The 17,143-nt window shown below is 54.9% G+C and overlaps 2 protein-coding genes across 7 annotated transcripts; both read left to right on the top strand.

Annotated features, from left to right (window-relative positions):
• The first annotated feature begins 176 nt into the window (after positions 1–176).
• Positions 177–11,985, top strand: ATOSB (atos homolog B). 5 transcript variants are annotated; one of them, XM_061132291.1, is made up of 9 exons: positions 177–298; positions 7,851–7,994; positions 8,240–9,209; positions 9,350–9,408; positions 9,579–9,684; positions 9,805–9,963; positions 10,268–10,336; positions 10,420–10,595; positions 10,733–11,985. In XM_061132291.1, the coding sequence occupies exons 3-9, from the start codon at positions 8,316–8,318 to the stop codon at positions 10,884–10,886; spliced, it is 1,617 nt and encodes a 538-aa protein (XP_060988274.1). In that variant the 5' UTR covers positions 177–298; positions 7,851–7,994; positions 8,240–8,315; the 3' UTR covers positions 10,887–11,985. The 5 variants fall into 5 exon arrangements, with proteins under 5 accessions (XP_060988274.1, XP_060988273.1, XP_060988272.1 ...); XM_061132290.1 differs by lacking the exon at positions 177–298 and adding an exon at positions 659–771; XM_061132289.1 differs by lacking the exon at positions 177–298 and adding an exon at positions 688–804.
• Positions 11,986–12,900: 915 nt separating this feature from the next.
• Positions 12,901–16,150, top strand: STOML2 (stomatin like 2). Of its 2 annotated transcripts, XM_061132168.1 has the most exons (10): positions 12,901–13,035; positions 13,276–13,413; positions 13,882–13,981; positions 14,099–14,157; positions 14,240–14,341; positions 14,484–14,618; positions 14,769–14,913; positions 15,024–15,103; positions 15,333–15,461; positions 15,871–16,150. In XM_061132168.1, exons 1-10 carry the CDS (start codon positions 12,991–12,993, stop codon positions 16,006–16,008), a joined length of 1,071 nt encoding a protein of 356 aa, XP_060988151.1. In that variant the 5' UTR covers positions 12,901–12,990; the 3' UTR covers positions 16,009–16,150. The 2 variants fall into 2 exon arrangements, with proteins under 2 accessions (XP_060988151.1, XP_060988152.1); XM_061132169.1 differs by lacking the exons at positions 12,901–13,035; positions 13,276–13,413 and adding an exon at positions 13,441–13,481 and having other exon boundaries at positions 13,817–13,981.
• Positions 16,151–17,143: the final 993 nt, after the last annotated feature.

Raw genomic sequence — 17,143 nt, 5'->3', positions numbered from 1 at the left:
CCGCAGGCAGCTCACACCAGCTCGAAAGCCTGGGAGGGCTCCAACCAGGTTCGGGCGCCCGCAAGCTAGCGCTTTGGCGCAGGTTCTGGCTCCCCATCTCCGGCCGGATCCAGTCAGCCCAGGCCAGCACACCGCGGGCTGAGGCCCCGCCCCTTCAGACCTGTCATCACAGAAGCCGCACGTGGCCGGGGTGGGCCCTCAGGCGACCTGCAGCCATCACTGTGTCTCCTCCGCCATCCACTGGGGCCACCGCCGCCAATCAAAACCAGCGGTTCCGGGCTGCAGCGCCAGCGCCGGGGTGAGGCCAGCCAGAGAAGGGGCGGGGGGAGGAGAGGCTCCGAGATGGGAGGGGGCTAGCAGTGGAAGCGAGCCTGGCACCGGTTCTGCCAGCCTGGAATCCGAGGGGGCGGATCCTAGTGAAAGGCGAAGACCAGAAGGGGGCGGGGACCAAGGGTGGGGCGGGGACCGGGGTGGGCCGAGAGACGAGCAGAGGTTCAATGTGGAGACGCCAAGAAGACGAGAAGGGGCGGAGCCAGAAAGGGCAGGACCTGAATTACAGGGGAGGAGCGCCAGGAATTAAAGAAACTGGGAAAGGGGACGAGCCCGGGGAAGGTGGGAGGTGGGACAGCGGAGAGGGTGGGTCGTGTCGTTGCGGGGGCGGGGCTCGGACCCGAGGGGCGAGGTTTGCAGGCCGAGGCTGCAGCCAGGGCAGCTATGTAACTGCTCCCATCCACTACCTCCCCAGTTGCTACGGGACTCACGGAACTACAGGTGTGGGGCGGGTGCACCTGGAAGAATGGACAAGTACGGGGGTGCGCTTGGGTAGACATGAGGAGGGAGGATCACGTCAGGGAAGGAGAAGATCTGGAGAAATGCTGGGGTGGGGGTGGAGTGAAACAGCTGGGAGAGGAGGAGGGGGCTCAATGTTTGGGCTAAGAAGTGCATTCTCCGGTACCCTTGTGGGGGAAGGGCGGGAGTGCTTTGTGAGGCTGGGAAGTACAATGTGAGGGGTGAGGTGAAGTGAAGCGTTGGAGATGATACTTGAGGGGGAGGGGATATGAAGGCGCTTTAGGGGAGAGTGGAGGGGGCGTTGTGTGATGGAGATGGGCTGGTGGTCCAGAGTGTGGGAGGGACTGTGTGGAGGAAGAAGGTATGGGGGCTGTGGGCACTGTGTCGAGGGGAAGGGGCTGCAGGCCCCAGCTGAGGAGGGAAGAACCCCTAGGGCCTTGAGAAAGTCTGGAGGCTTTGTAGAGACTCCAGGAAGACGTTTTTGTACTGTGTCTCAGGGATAAGAGTGATGGGATTAGTGGGGTGAAGAAGCCAGTCTGTAGTGTTCCTGGCTCCTCAGCTCCTAACTCCACCTTCAGGCCTGAGCATTCAGAGAGGATGCAGGCCCCACTTGCTACTAGAGCTTGTGTGACTGCCTCAGTCGGCTTTGGATCTGTCTCGCTGAGACTGGGATATTTTTCCCTTAGCTGGTGTCCCTGGGGGCCCTTCCCCCCTTAGGTGCCGGGTAACCCCTCACTGGTTCCTGTTCCTCCTAGAAGCTTGCCTTAGTCCCTGTCTTTCCCCTCCTCCCCCGCTTTGCCCTGCCCTTCTGCTCTGGGTGTGCTCATTCCCCACTTCCTTCCTCGCCTGGGGCCTGGCCTGGTCCTTGCCTGTCCCGGAGCTGTGCCCTGCCCCAGACTTTGTACTCAGTGGCCAGAGACCTAGGTAACCAGCTGCAAGGCCCAGACCTCACCCTCACTACTACCAAGGGCTCTCCCAGCAGCCCCCCAAGTGAGTGGTAGGCACATTTTTACCACTTGTCACAAACTGATTTCTCCACACTTGTCCTTCTCCTGGATAGGGAACTCTGATTCCCTCAAAAATTCTGGGCTTCTGTGGGAGAGGGAAATGATGAGAAGTACTGAGGGTCTGCGATGCATGCTTTGAGGGGTGAGCCCCTATTGTTGGCTGAACTGGGAAGGGAGGTTCCAGTCTCCACTGGGGGAGGGACAGGGAATGGCTCCCCACCCTCCTGGCTTGGAATCTGACTATCTGAACCAGACTAGGGCCTAGTCTCTGATTCCCTGAGGGGACTTGATGTTGTGCCAGAGTTCTTTTTGCCCCTGGGCAGGCTGCAAGAGGGTGAGAAAGTGCTGCTTTCCACACGGTGGCTAAATGAGAGTGACAGTGTTGCTGAAAGGGGCCCCAAGCCAGTCTCCCCTGGCTGAGAGACTGGCTGGGGAGGGAGGGGGTGCCAAAGCCAGACAAAGCCGTGGGGTAGGGTGGGGTAAAGAAGGGCAGGCTGAAGCCTTTTGAGGAGGAGCTGATTGCTATGGCAACACAGCTTCCCAGATTGTCTCTCAGAGAGGCGGGCTTAGGGCGGACTCTCTCCAGCTTCCTCAAGACTGAGGCATTTGTTTGAGTGGGTGGGGCATGAAGAGAAAGGGCATTGGTTTGCTATGCAGAGGCTGGAGTATATAGACTTTCTGCTTCGGTACAAGCAGCAGGGCATCCAGATGCTTGGACCCATCCTCTGAAAATGGGTAAGAGTGAACAATAGCCATTAGGATGATAGCAGCATAAGGTCAGAGTTCTAGAGGCCTTCAGTGGTCATTTTTATACAAACTCATTTTACAGATTTGGAAATTAAGAAAGAAGAGACTGATATTTTCTCCACGTCTCACAGTGAAAGACTAGGCATTAGGACCCAGGTCTTCTGATTGCTCTTCACTCAGCCCAGGGGTCAATGTTTCTTTGAGCCAACATTTATTGAGCACCTATTATGTGCCAGGCACTGATACTGATTCTGGGAGTACGAGCATGAATACAACAGAGTTGCAGCTCTCCTGGAGCTTGTATTCTAACCCAGGGAGAAAGAAATGTGTGTGTGGCTGCAGGAGGAGAGAAAGGAGAGGGAGGGGGAAAGAGGAAGAGACGTGCCAGCTGGTGATAACTGCTATGAAAAAAATAAAGCAAAGTAAGAATTTCGGGCAGCTAGGTAAAGCCTCTTGATTGTACAATGCTGCTTGCTCTCCCAGAGCACCCTGAGGCCTAGAACATCTTTGATCCTCCCCCTGAACTACTGCCCCTAGACTTTTGCAGATGACTAAGGTCTGGGCCTGTGGTCTTGGCAGTTAGATAGAACAAGGTGGGGTCACCGAGGGATTATTTCATTCCTGCAGTGTTGTATGTCTACCTGTCTTCCCAGTAAGCTTTTACTAAGGTAGGTAGGCTTTTAGATCGGTACTCTGCAACTTTGTTCAGGGTGTTGAAAATTCCCTAAATCCTCTTCCTTAGCATTAGGGAACCAGCAAGGAAGTCAGCCCATGGCAACTTCTTTTTCAGGGTTTTCCCCCGGTATGAGGTGAAGAGAAAGGAAGCTAGAGGAACTGTTACTCGTTTGTGCTTCCTAAGTCTAGGGCACAGGGAGGGAGCAGGGGAGGAGAGCCTCCTTCTACTGTCCAGTGACAACTTCAGGGCCCTTAGGGCCTGCACTACAGGCAAGGTAGGAACAAGGACCTTGGGGCTCTGGTGGCTTCTGAACTACAAAAGAATTCACTCCGCTCTTCCAAAGGTACAGCCAGGGAGCATGCCCTGCCTGATGCCAGTTCTCCAGGGCCTCAGTTTGGGTCTTCCCTTTTTTTGGCTCCGGTGTTTGCCTCTTTTTTCTATGGAAGACCCCAGTCTTAGCAACCTCGTAAGTTCCAAATTGTCTGACTTCACAAGTGCAGAGGGAAAAGTAGACAGGACTGTTTCTTTTCTTAGCTTGTCCATAGATCAGCCCCTCTAAAAAGTGTCTTTTAATGTCTAATCCTTGCAAAGATTTCCATCCTGGTCATTTAAAGAATAGGGCTTCCCAGGTGGCACTAGTGGTAAAGAACCCGCCTGCTGATGCAGGAGAGACGGTAAGAGATGCAGGTTCGATCCCTGGGTTGGGAAGATACCCTGGAGGAGAGCATGGCAATCCACTCCAGTATTCTTGCCTGGAGAATCCAATGGACAGAGGGGCCTGGCGAGCTACAGTAATAACAGAATAAGAATTAGGAATGCTGGTTCTGCTGCCACTTAATTTGGTTGGGTCTAAGCTGGGCTTGGGGCCCAGTGACTCAGGAGGAGGGTGGGGAGTTTCGAGGGAGTTGTGAGTCATGGGGGTGAGCTCTGTCACAAGAGTTGGGCATATTTCCCCCTACTCTGGGCAGAAGCCTTCCGATCCCACTTTCCCTGGGTGCTCTGCCTCCTTGGACAGGGGCTTATGAATAGAAAGAGTACTGGCAGAAAGACTGAAGCAGTCTGATCTCGCAATGAAAGTTTAAAGACATAAAGAATGGTGTCTAGGTTCCTGAATTAAAATGTATCCCTATTTCAGGAGCCCTTGAAGCCCTCTAATGTAGGCAAAACAACATCAATATAGAGTAAAAGAAGGAAGAATACCATTTCTCAATGGAAGGAGATGAGATCCCACTTCCAGACCCTTTTATCCCGGCACGAAGGAAGCTTCCTGAGCTTCAACAGCCCTGGGGTCTTTGGTTTGCAAGGCACGGAGAGATGATGGGAATGGGGATATTTGGAATCTAGTGTTGGAAGAGCAAGCTGACTTTGGGGATTGTCGAACTTTATGAACGCCCTAGGCCGTCCTATTAACCTTCCTCTGAAGAGGAAGGGCGCGGTGAGAAGTGGGAGGCCTACGTCTTTGAAAGGGTTAAAAGGCAGGGCTGAGAGCTGCTTTGGACTCGAGCAGTTGAGGGGTTAAGGAGATGGGCGGGGCAACCCTAGGTAGGCCTGCCCCCTTATGGACCAATGGACAGGCACTTTTTGAAGGGGGCGTGCCTCACGCTTGAGGTCGTGTGGAGGCTGGCCTCCTTTAGGCCAATGATCCTGGTCGCTGCGATGGGGGCGTAGCTTGAGGGGGGCGTGGCGGCCGCGAAGGCGGCAGCGGGGGTGTGAGGGGAGCTGGGCGGGGCGGGCTGCCCCATCAGCTGGTAGGAAATGGCCTGTGAGTCAGAGGGGCAGCGGAGTCGGCTTCGCGGAGCCGGGGCGGCCACGGGGAGGGACAGTCGCGGGGAGGGGCGCGGCAGCGGCTTGGGGGCTGCGGGCGCCAGGGCCCGCTAGTGTTGCACACGAAACCGAACGGAGAAGAACCTAGCAGAGCAGGACTCAGCCTGAGACACCCTTTGTCTGGGTTGGGGGCCCGAGGCGGGGAGGACCGGGCATTCGAGGGGAGGGACCGGGACTGGACGGAAAGGCCCGGAGCAGCGGCGCCGCGGCGGAGCCAATTTGGGAATGGGGTGAGTTTGTGGTAGGGGGAAATAGCAAATCTCCGAAGCTCCAGTAGGGAAGGGGGCCTGTCCCAGGTTGTGAGGAGGAGAAAGGTGAGGCAGGACCTGGGAGGCTAAACAGCAGATGGGGGATCGGTCAGAACAAGGAGTCCTAGAGCCCGGGTGCTGCGGCGAGTCTCCTGGGCTCATTTTGGAGGAGGTGCTAAGATTTGCTTCCTCTCCAGGAAGGGTGGAGAGCTCTAGGCCAGAGGCAAGGGGTTGGTGAGATAGCAGAGGGTAATCTACCTACCTACAGTAGTGGTCCTTGGGAATGGCCTCCCTAGTTTGTGTAGACGCCTGTGGGGACAAAATGTAGAGCAGCTGGTAGCAGTTCTTTCTGAACTGGGTGAAGGCGGAAAGCACCTGGAGAGGAATTCTTCTTGCCACCTTCCTTGGTCAGGGTAGAAATGGATATCTTTAATACTGAAGGGAAAGGGAGGGTAAGCCTGGGAGCTCAACACCCGCCTATCCCACCTCCCAGGCCTAGCAGGTGTCTGAATGTACAGACCCCATGGTATTCTGGGACTTGTTGTTTTTGCTGGCCTTGCTCCCTTGGCATGTTGGGAGCTGTAGTCCTTGCCAGCCACAGCCTGGCACAGCTGTTTGATGCCAGCTGGTGCCCACCCCTCCCCAGAGTGAGATTTGGCCTATCCTGCCCCTCCCCCTCCCCGCGTCCTGTCCCATGAGTCAGCTTGAAGCCATGGACTACAGCCAGCCTGGCTGGGTGGCAGGGAAGTGAGCCTTCGAGCTTTTCATTGGCAGGGCAGGAACTGAGAGGGCTCTGGGGTAATGAGCAGATGCCAGTCATGCTGGGGTCAAGTAGGGCATCATGTCATCATGATGCTTCCCCAGGGCAAGGGCTGAAAAGGTCAACTGGGATGACCTAGGGGCGGGAGTGCTAAGGAAAAGGCCCTTCCTGAATCTGTACAGCGTGGGTAGAGGCAAGGAGGGAAGAGTTGAGTACAGGTTGTACCCTTTGACAATGCTGCCATTGGCATCCTGCCCTTTCCAGACACCCCACCCACCACAGGGAACCAGAATTTTCTTAGAGCTTCCAGTTCTAATGAGAACTTGGTGAAACAGGCTAGTGTAGTGTGCAGTGATGGGAACTTGGTGTAGGAAAGCTTTTCAGTCCCTGGATGCAAAGCTTCCCTTTTTCCCTGCCTCCTGCCCCTGTTTCTGTTGTCCTTGATTCTCGGCATACAATTAATCTCCTGCTTCTCTCATATTGGGAGTTCTTGGCACTGTCTGCTGCCCCGATCTCTGGGGCTTGCATTCTACTTTTCTGAGCCCTGCTATGTGCCTACCTTGTGCTTGGAGTCGGGCAGAGAATTCAAGTAAAACCTATCTTCAAGAACCCTATGGGAAAAAAAAAAAGAACCCTATGATCAGTCTTACCTACAAGAGCAAGCAAAACTGTCGCAGGGTTACAGGAGACAGTGACACTGCCATAGGTGAGGTGTCAGAAGAGACAGATATTTATGGTCCAGGATGGCCAGAGGAAGTTTTATGGCGAGGATGGCACTTGGCCTAGCCAAGGAGGAAGGGTAAGATTTGGATAGGCATAAGGGGACATTCCCCCTGAAAGGGAAAGTATTTTGTGGATAGCAAGCAGCAAAGGCTACTGACTAAAGCATAAGTTTGATCCTGAGTGCAGTGTTTTCTCCCGTGAAGGAAGACAGCCTTCGATTTGACATCCCCTTACCCAATATGGGCGCCTGAGGGTGGACGAGTTAGTGAAGACCATCTTGTACCCTGGCAGAAAAGCAGTGGTTTGAGTTTTGGGGTGTTGGATGTGTTGGGGAGGAGTAGCGAGGCACTCCAGCTGTCTGGCTGTCACTGCCTTATCTCTAGTTTGCAGAGCCTGGGGGAGGGGCAGGCCCTGGAGAGTGTCTTCTAGCAGTGCTTCCTCCACACCCTGCCCCCTCTAGACTTGTTTTTGGTTAGATTTGTTGCTTCCTGTTAAAGGGACAGACTGCTGGGGACAATTGGGTGTTTAATTCTGAAAGACCCACTTTGAGCTAGCCTGAGGTTTATCCTTCCAAGGAGCCCTGATTGTGGAGGATGTTTTTGTAAGACCTCTGCCCTGAGAATTCTGGAGTGGCATTTGTTCCTTTAGAGATAGGTAGATGGGAAGGAGTTGTGCAACGCAGTGGCCTTGAGCAGGAGAGTTGAATTCTTGCCTTGGCCATCTTTCAGTTGTCATGGTCTCTTGGATCTTGGGGTTTCTCATCCCCCATCTCATTCAGGGCAGGAGTCCCCCAGCTGGTGGCCCTGACAAGTAGTCTTCCTCCCTCACCTCACGTGTCACATCCTATTCCAGTGAGCTAAGACCTGCCACTCTGTGACTCCTTGTATTACCCAGTTCTGCCCTCTGGGCCCTGGATCCCAAGACTACTGCTTTCGTCTCTGCAGGGGTACTGTGAAGGAGTATGTCCTCTATAAACTGGAGGAGGATGTCCTGGGGTATGCTCCGTGAGCGCAGCCTTCCCACTGGCTCCAGAGATCCTGGCTTATGCCAGGCTTATCCCATTTTTCTCTCCTCAGGGTCCAGCTGAGCCTAGGAGCTGCACGGAATGGTGAAAGTCACCTTACCAGTGCAGCAGGCATGGACCGGACTGCAAGCTAGGAGAGCAAGACATCAGCCAGGAAGAGGGAACACACAGCTAGGCTTAAGGCCTCCTCATCGGGGTAAGTGCCAGAGAGAAGGAGGGGAAGCAGATCCAGTTAGAAACCTGAGCAAACAGGTCACCTGTTCAGCAGTTTTGAGGGTGTCCTCTGTATTCCATCAATCCATCTGGGGCGTTTGGTTATCTTCACCCCCCTGGAACCTCACAAGCTCACCTCTCCAGTCCAGGGGAGGATCTGAATTTCATCTGGGAGGGAGACGATTCACGGATTCCTCTCACCATCTTTTCTTCTCTTCTCTTGCACAGATGTCCCCAGGCCCCCCAGCCCAAGCCCAGCATAAAGGCTGTGGGGGTGGTCCCCCCTGACCGAAGGCAGGGCTTCATGCGCCACGTGCAAGCGGAGACATCTCCATCCTCAGAGCCAGAGGCTGGCCCTTCGCAGCCTGCAGTCAGGCAGGGGGCCCTCCAGGGTGGCCTGCTCATGGGCTACAGCCCAGCAGGGGGGGCGACATCCCCCGGGGTCTACCAGGTATCCATCTTTTCCCCTCCAGCTGGTGCCTCTGAGCCTCCTAGGGCCCTGAAACGGCCAGCCCCATCTACCGAGGGTCCCAGGGAGCTGAAGAGAGGCCCCGGACTAGGGGCCAGAGAGGGACTACCCCCTGAAGAGCCACCCACTGTCGGGCTCTTGGGCCCAGAGGGACTGGGGCTGAAACTGGGCGTGGCCAGCCAACATTTCTGCCATCACGGCCTCTGTGTTGTGGAACAAGGAGGTAGCTCCACCTCACCTTGGACTTCGGGGGCCCGAAGTTCCCCCTTGCCCCCATCAAATGCTTCCTGCAGTACTTTGCACACCAGAGACTGGGCTTCCCCAGATCCAGGGGGACAGGGGTCCCTGGGGGTGTCCCTGGGGCCAGCCCCTCCAGGCCAGCTGCACACACTTGACACTGATTTGCACAGTCTTGCACAAATAGGGGGTAAGAGCCTACTGTCTGGGGTGGGCAATGGGGGCAGCCCCTGGCCTAGGGAGTCCCCTGGCACTGCCAATGGGTGCAGCCCCGAGCACACACCCCCTGGCCCCGGACCTCCAGGCCCCTGCCCCACCAAGCGAAGGCTGCTTCCTGCTGGAGAAGCCCTGGATGTCAGCTCTGAGGATGAGGGGCCAGCCCCTCGGAGGCGCCGGGGAACCCTGGGCCACCCTCCTGCTGCCAACAGTTCTGATGCCAAAGCCACACCCTTCTGGAGCCACCTGCTGCCTGGGCCCAAGGAGCCTGTGCTGGTAAGCCAGGAGAGGAAGTGGTCTGCTCTGACATGGATATCTGTGTGGGGAAAGGTGATGGCTTGGGGTATGTTCCTGTGAGAGCTTGTGATGAGCCTGGCTTTCATCCAGTCTCCTTACCTAATCTTTCCTTTCCACAGGACCCAACAGACTGTAGTCCCATGGGGCGGAGGCTGAAAGGTGCCCGTCGCCTGAAGCTGTAAGTGCCCTGCTTCTCCCTGAGAATGGTGCAGAAGTCTGTAATTCTCTTTCCAACCCCAGGCAAGGGGACCTCAGGGAACGGGCCTGAGGTGGGGCCCAAGGACAATAGCAAACATCTCAGAACAACTCAAGCCAACCAACCCGCTCGTGTGTCCTCTCCTCTACCAGGAGCTCCCTACGAAGCCTCCGGAAGGGACCAGGCCTGCTGAGCCCTCCCAGTGCCTCCCCTGTTCCCACGCCTGCTGTCAGCCGTACCCTGTTGGGCAACTTTGAGGTAGTTCCCCTTGGATTCCTTGATTGGTGGGTCTTGCAGGAAGGGATGGTGGTATGTGGCTTGGATAGATAAGGAGAACAGATAGCATCTTTCTCACGTGTTTTCCTACCCTAACCCCAGGAATCATTGCTGCGAGGACGCTTTGCACCGTCCGGCCACATTGAGGGCTTCACAGCAGAGATCGGAGCTAGTGGGTCCTACTGCCCTCAGCATGTCACGCTGCCCGTCACTGTCACCTTCTTTGACGTTTCTGAGCAAAATGCCCCGGCTCCCTTCCTGGTATGACCTGACCTCAACCCAAAGGGCATGAAGGGTTAGAGGCAGGAGGTATTCTTTTTTTTTTTTTTTTTTCAACTGACAATGCAAAAGACTTTATTGGGAAAAGGCACTCAGGTGGAGAGTAGTAGGTGAACTGCTCTGGAGGGATTCTTGAGATGTTCTTACCTAAGAGAGTCAGGGCCTAGTGGGAGAGAACTCTTGTATGGGGCAGGGGCCAAGTCCTGGGATGAGAGACTGGGGAGATGGGTGAGTGGTCTAGGATCTCCCACACCCTACTTGACTGATAACTCCTTGGCCTTCCCAGGGCGTCGTGGACCTGAGTCCCCTGGGGAGGAAGGGTTACAGCGTGCCCAAGGTGGGCACCATCCAAGTGGTGAGTTTTCCCTGAGGGGGAGTGGGAGTGGGGAGTGGAAAACATCCCCTCGACCCTACCAACCTTGCCTGTCCTGTCCCCAGACCTTATTTAACCCCAACCAGACTGTGGTGAAGATGTTCCTCGTGACCTTTGACTTTTCGGACATGCCTGCTGCCCACGTGACCTTCCTGCGCCACCGCCTCCTTTTGGTGCCTGTGGGTGAGGAGGGGAATGCTGGCCCTGCCCGCCGCCTCCTCTGCTACTTACTGCACCTCAGGTGAGGACGGGGCCCGGGCCGCTGGGCACGAGGCCCAGGTGTCTTTTCCACCACCCAGGTATGTCCTCCCTGAATAGGATCTCCCCTCACTTCTCATCAGTCTGGAGTCTTACTTTGATCACCCTGTCCTCCCCCAGGTTCCGGAGCTCCCGCTCAGGCCGCTTAAGCCTGCATGGCGACATCCGCCTGCTTTTTTCCCGCCGGAGCCTGGAATTGGACACAGGGCTCCCCTACGAACTGCAGGCTGTGACCGAGGCCCCTCACAATCCACGTTACTCACCTTTGCCCTGACTGTCAATGCCCTGAACCCTCTGTGGGCCAAAGACCTGCCCATCCTGCTCCATCCTGGACAGAGTGAACACGTGGAGAGGTGGCGAGAGACCTCTCAGGCTTGCATTAAAGCCTTCACCATGCTCATGCCCAAACTGACCATTTGGGTGTTTAAAGCTTCTGACCTTACCACACGCTGCCCTGTTCTGGGTCCTCCACGTGCCGGCCCCTCCCTTGGATTTCCCAGGCTGGCTGCGACGGTGGGGAGGAACTGGAGCTACCCTGAGGTTGTCCTAAGTTCCCAGGCAAGTCATGCCAGCATTGCCTCCCTGTCCTGGGCAGGGGCCATTTATTATTTTATTTATTTTTAATTTATAATTTATTCAAATTGGATTGCCTTGGTAACCTCCCAAACCTGATAATTGGCATTGCCCCCCTCCTTTCCCACTCTCAGATATTGCTCCAACCTCAGGAGTTGAAGAGGCTGATGTGGGGGCTGTGGGAGCAGTGTTCTCCCTCAGCTGAGAGCAGAGAAGTTATCCCAGAAGAACTGAGTCACCAGCCAAAGACTCAGCTTCCCCTATCCTTCCCAATGCCTTTCACTTCCCTGACCTCACCCCTCCTGAAAGCCAACTTGTGTGTGTGTGTATGTTTGTGTGTGTGTGTGTATGTGTGTGTTGTGTGTGTGGTACGGACGTGAGAGAGTGTGTGCAGGCAGTTGCGCACACATCTAGGACTCCAGACCCTGGTTGTCCCTCTCCTTCTTCTGCCTGTGTCTCTTTGCTTTGGGGTCCTGACTGAGGAAGGTGTTCAGGGTACAGAGTCAGGGCCAAGGACTAGGGTGCCTCCTCCCTCCTGGCCAGATTCTGACCCACCTACCTCAGTTGGGGTGAGGGGCACCCCTCAAACTCAGTCATGTAGTTACCAACTACCCCATTCCCCAGTCTAGACTCTGACTCAGCCTTAGCTCTGATGCCTGGGGCTGGGCTGAGGGGAACAAGCATTTGCTGAAACTTGAAAAAAAAAAACAACCCAGGAAAAAAAATCACACCTGGTACTTTTTTTTTTTTTTTAGAAAAAAAAAAGAAAGAAAGAATAAATTCTTGTTTGGAAACTTGAACTAAGCCTTACTTATTCTGTTGCGGACAACATGGGAATGGGTATGGGAGGACCTAATTGGAGCTGGGACTCTGCCCTTTCCCAGGGAACAGATGTGAGGCCAGGAGGTGTAGGGGAGACCCCCATGGTTCTTAGGGTCTGGTCTAGTTCTTTTCACATAATGGGGATGGGGAAGGTTCTGCCATAAAAGCTGAACTTTGAATGTAGATCTGGATTCTTATACAGGTTCTACTGACGACTTTAGCTCCTGAGTTTCAGCACTCTGATAGGTAAAATGAGTATGACTATGCAAGCCCTATGTGCCAGAACATGAGATGTGTGCAGGGTGACATGCTCCAGAGAACGCTGAATGTTGGGGCTTTGTGCTGGCCTATGTGTGTAAAGGAACCTGGCCTAATAGATCCTGACGGGGTAGAGGTAGAAAAAGCTATGGTGCCTTGGGAAAAGAGGGGAGGGAGAAATCTCAGTCCAATCACTGGGCAATGTTAGGCCCAATCACCATGGCAACGGGAATGGGGTCAGTCCCCAGTGGGAAGGCTGGGTACAACACAGCAAGACTACCAGAGAATGTCACTATGGCAACCATGGCTCTGAGACAGCGCCAGTCGCCTGGTCGCTATGGTGACAGAGGGGGCTATTATAAGCTCAGAAGGGTAAACTGAGTCTCCAGTGGGGGTAAAGAACTCTGGGAGGCTTTTCTGGGCCACCTACACATGAAAAATAGCCGCCAGTTGGTCACTGTGTTGGGCAGCTTGGGCTTCTTCAGAGAAAACAAGAACCTCCGGCCTTGGGCGCCAGAGATCTAGGTCCCACCGGGAGCAACTTGACTCACGCTTCTGCCAAGTAACCCTGATTGGCTGAGTATGGGAGGGGGAGGGGAAAGAGGAAGACCGGAAGTACATCCGGGGGAGTGGAAATACGGGAGGAAAGGCTCAGGTCCGGACATCTAGAGCGACCGCTCTGCTACGCGTCTCGTTGGTTCCGGAGGTCCCTGTGGCCGTGGGAAATGCTGGCGCGCGCGGCGCGGGGGACTGGGGCCCTTTTGCTGAAGGTGAGTGTGAGGCATCCTTTTCTAAGGATCAGGCCAGAGATCACCTGGGTTTTCAACTGGGAATGGGCCAGATTCTAAGTTTGGGGAGAGAACTGAGGTAGGAGGTTATGGTACTCACATGAGTCCCTCTCCGAGAACCCTTTAGGGTCGTGGTTTTAGGGACTTGACTCCCGGACGGGCGCCGAGAGGGGCGGGGTGCCTGGCTGGCTGGGCCTCTGCAAATCCTCTTCTTCCCTTCAGGGCTCCGTCCAGGCTTGTGCCCGCGCTCCGCGCCGCGCCTCCTCCGGATTGCCCCGAAACACCGTGGTTCTGTTTGTGCCGCAGCAGGAGGCCTGGGTGGTCGAGCGCATGGGCCGATTCCACCGGATCCTGGAGCCTGTGAGAACCGCTTCTGCCCACCACGGGCCAGCCTGAATCCCAATTCCCTCACGACATGGGGGGATGGGGTGAGACCTTGGTGGGGCCTGCCTTCGCCTTTGGTTTCTGACACCCTAGGCCAAACCCGGCAGGGCCCAGACTGTTGACCGTCATACCCATCTTACCACCTTTTCCTGTTGCCCTAGCATCCCACAGGCCCCATGTTGGGAATCTCTTCTGTTCACCCTCTCAGTTCCACCTGTCTGCGTGGAGAAGGCTGCTCTGCTGGCTCCTGTTGCCTTGATTCTCCCTTCCCTTCAGAGATCCAGCCTGACATTCCAACCCTTACCTTCCTATCTATCAGTGTCGTCCCAAGTCTTCTGTTTTCTGGGCAGAATCTATACTGATTGCCTACCCACTCCAGGCCTAGCTTGGACTCCAACCCTACAGTCCCATGTCCTTCTGAAGACCTGTGACTCCTCTTCCCAGGGCTTGAATATCCTCATCCCTGTGTTAGACCGGATCCGGTATGTGCAGAGTCTCAAGGAAATTGTCATCAACGTGCCCGAACAGTCTGCTGTGACACTTGGTGAGGAGTGCAGGGTGACACGGGTTCTCCGAGGCCGTCAGGCCATGGTGGCAGGAGAAAGAGCTCATTGGAACCCAGGGTCCTGACCTTCTTTCTCTCCTGCTCCCGCACCTACAGACAATGTAACTCTGCAAATCGATGGAGTCCTTTACCTGCGCATCATGGACCCCTACAAGGTATCTACCTTTGCAGCTCCTGGGTTGCCCTCCTTCCTAAAATCCTGCCCCAAGCCGCTTACAGTGTCCATGCCCCTTTCAGGCAAGCTATGGTGTGGAAGACCCTGAGTATGCTGTCACCCAGCTAGCTCAGACAACCATGAGATCAGAGCTCGGCAAACTCTCTCTGGACAAAGTCTTCCGGGTAAGGGGATCTGAGCCAGAGTTGGGGTTTGAAGACTCATACCTGGCACTCAGTCCTTTCTGGGATCAGTCTCGGGACCTTCTTCGCCTAGCCTCCTGACAGGTGAGTTGAGGCCATGGAGCTTCCCCCTCTTGTCCTGCAGGAGCGGGAGTCCCTCAATGCTAGCATCGTGGATGCCATCAACCAGGCTGCCGACTGCTGGGGCATCCGCTGCCTCCGTTATGAGATCAAGGATATCCATGTACCACCCCGGGTGAAGGAGTCCATGCAGATGCAGGTGGAGACCGGGGGCAGTGGGGAAGAGTACTTTCAGGAGGCTCCAGTTGCATGGGAAACCTGGGCCCTCTTCCCTACTGAAATGGGTCCAACTGCAGATCGGTGTCAGGTCTTCCTTTTACTCTGGTTTCTCACTGCTTGGGGCTTCTAGGTGGAGGCAGAGCGGCGGAAGCGGGCCACAGTTCTAGAGTCTGAGGGGACTCGAGAGTCAGCCATCAACGTGGCAGAGGGAAAGAAGCAGGCACAGATCCTGGCCTCCGAGGCAGAAAAGGCCGAACAAATAAATCAGGCAGCAGGTCAGCAGAGGGTAGAGGCTGAGGGATGAACAGGGTATGGGTCTTTGAAGGTCGGTAAGGACAGAAGCTTTGACCTCATAGATCAAATTCTGTTTCTTTTTTTCTTTCAGGAGAGGCTAGTGCAGTTCTGGCCAAGGCCAAGGCTAAAGCTGAAGCTATCCGCATCCTGGCTGCAGCTCTGACACAACATGTGAGAGGCCCCTGGGTGGGAGTGCGGCCGGGACTTGGCAATAGAAGGGGTTCTCTCTTCTACCCTGGGGGAAATCCCTGCCTTTTTGGTTCCATTGAGCCGCATTCCGTGATCTCTTATATTGTGATTTGCGTGTCCTCTTTCTAGGAACCTGATTTCTCTCCACTTTTCTTCCCCCCTTCCTCTCCAAGTCTGTGATCTCTGATTTTTATCCTCCCTGTGGCCACAGAACGGAGACGCAGCAGCTTCACTGACTGTGGCCGAGCAGTACGTCAGCGCGTTCTCTAAACTGGCCAAGGACTCCAACACCATCCTGCTGCCCTCCAACCCCGGCGACGTCACCAGTATGGTGGCTCAGGTTAGCGTGCCCTGAGGACCCAGCACAGCACCCGTGCCGGAGACCAAGAGCGTCCCGCCGCCATCGTCACTTTCACCATAGAGACTTTCAGAGTGCCCTGAGACCTGCACCTCCCTGCCCCTGAATGAGACACTCCCTTCATCCCAGATGGAAGGGAACCCCTTGAGACATACTTTTCTTTTTTCTTTTTTGGCAGATACCTATATTAGCATTTTGAGGGTGACCCTGCTCTGGGGAGTGTGTAACATTCCTAGAACAGACTCCAAAGCTTTTAAGACTGAGGCTTAAGAGAGAGAAAGGAAAACCAAATTTGCTGGCCCCAGCTCGCCCTTCTTCCTTGGAGCCGTCGGTGTGTTGGGCTGTGCCCCCTGCCACGTGTCCTCATCGCTGTCTCTGTCCCTCTCCTCAGGCCATGGGCGTGTATGGGGCCCTCACCAAAGCCCCGGTACCGGAAGCACAGGACTCAGTCTCCAGCAGGAGCAGCAGAGATGTCCGGAGCACGGATGCCAGTCTTGATGAGGAACTTGATCGAGTCAAGCTGAGTTAATGGAGCTGGGCTTGGGCAGGGAGGTGGGAGACGGGGAAGCAGCGCTGGCAGACTCTGGCTCTAGCCTCCCTGCCAAGATTTGGGTTATTATTTTTTTATTTGAACTTTAATCATGTAATAAACTGGCCAGTGGCAAACTGAACACTGTCCTCTTTGCTTGGGGAATGAAGTTGGGAAAGTCACCAGTGCCTTCCTTGGATGACCTCTGCCAATCTCCAGTCCCGTCAGGTCTTGAGAACCGATTCCTCCGTGAATAAGGATGAACCTCGTGTCAGTCATCCTGCCTGTCTTCAGGAGAAGCTGTGGGATATAGTGGAAGGATTAAGCTATATGTCTACCAAACTGCCAGCTGGGGAGAGTAGTCCCCCCTCTTGCTAAGCGTGGGGCTGTGAATTTGAGCAAGTGCTGGGGTTTTATTAAAGGGAAAGAGGACTTCCCTGGTAGAGCAGTGCTGTCAATGCTTATCGGGTCCCCAGGGACTGAGGACACTCATTAGTTCATTCAAAAACATTTAATCATGTCTGCCATGTGCCAAACTCAATGTTAGACATAGGTTACAAAAGAACCCAAATGCAGTCATCCCTGTTTTCACAGGAAGCAGACTGAGGTACAAAGTGATGTGTGCTGAGGTGGAGGAGAGTTCTGGCTGAGGGATCCTGTGGGGAGGAGCATGCCACTGTGGGCAGCAAGGTTACTAACCCTGCCACCGGGCTCAGGCTGCAAAAATTGATGCATTCATCAAATGATGGTTTGGGACTAAGATATGCAAAGACCCATGGCTCCAGAGAAGTTGGAACATTCAGAGTTGTTTGTTGTGGCTGAAGGGTGGGGTGTTAGGGGATGTGACCATGTGGCAAAGGCCAAATCTCAGGGAGATAGGGTCCTGAAAGTTTGGACTTTTATCGAGGGGAGGCTGATGCGGGGGCATGAAGGGTTTTTTCCCCTTCCCATGAAGAATTTTAAGATTAAGGTAATCAGTGTTTTAGATAGAGCTGTCCTGCTGCTATGTGGTCAGGGGATCTGAAAGAGAGATGGGAGGCTGGAAGGACAGTAAGAGACTGCCTCAGTGGTCCTAAGGGGTGAACAGAGATAAGGGGCTTTGGGGATGAAGGCAGAGGGATATTTCAGCATATTT

The sequence above is a fragment of the Dama dama genome, chromosome 29, assembly GCF_033118175.1.
Source record: "Dama dama isolate Ldn47 chromosome 29, ASM3311817v1, whole genome shotgun sequence".
NCBI lineage: Eukaryota > Metazoa > Chordata > Mammalia > Artiodactyla > Cervidae > Dama > Dama dama.
Note: the sequence above shows the minus strand (reverse complement) of the source record. Positions and strands in the feature narration are given on the sequence as shown.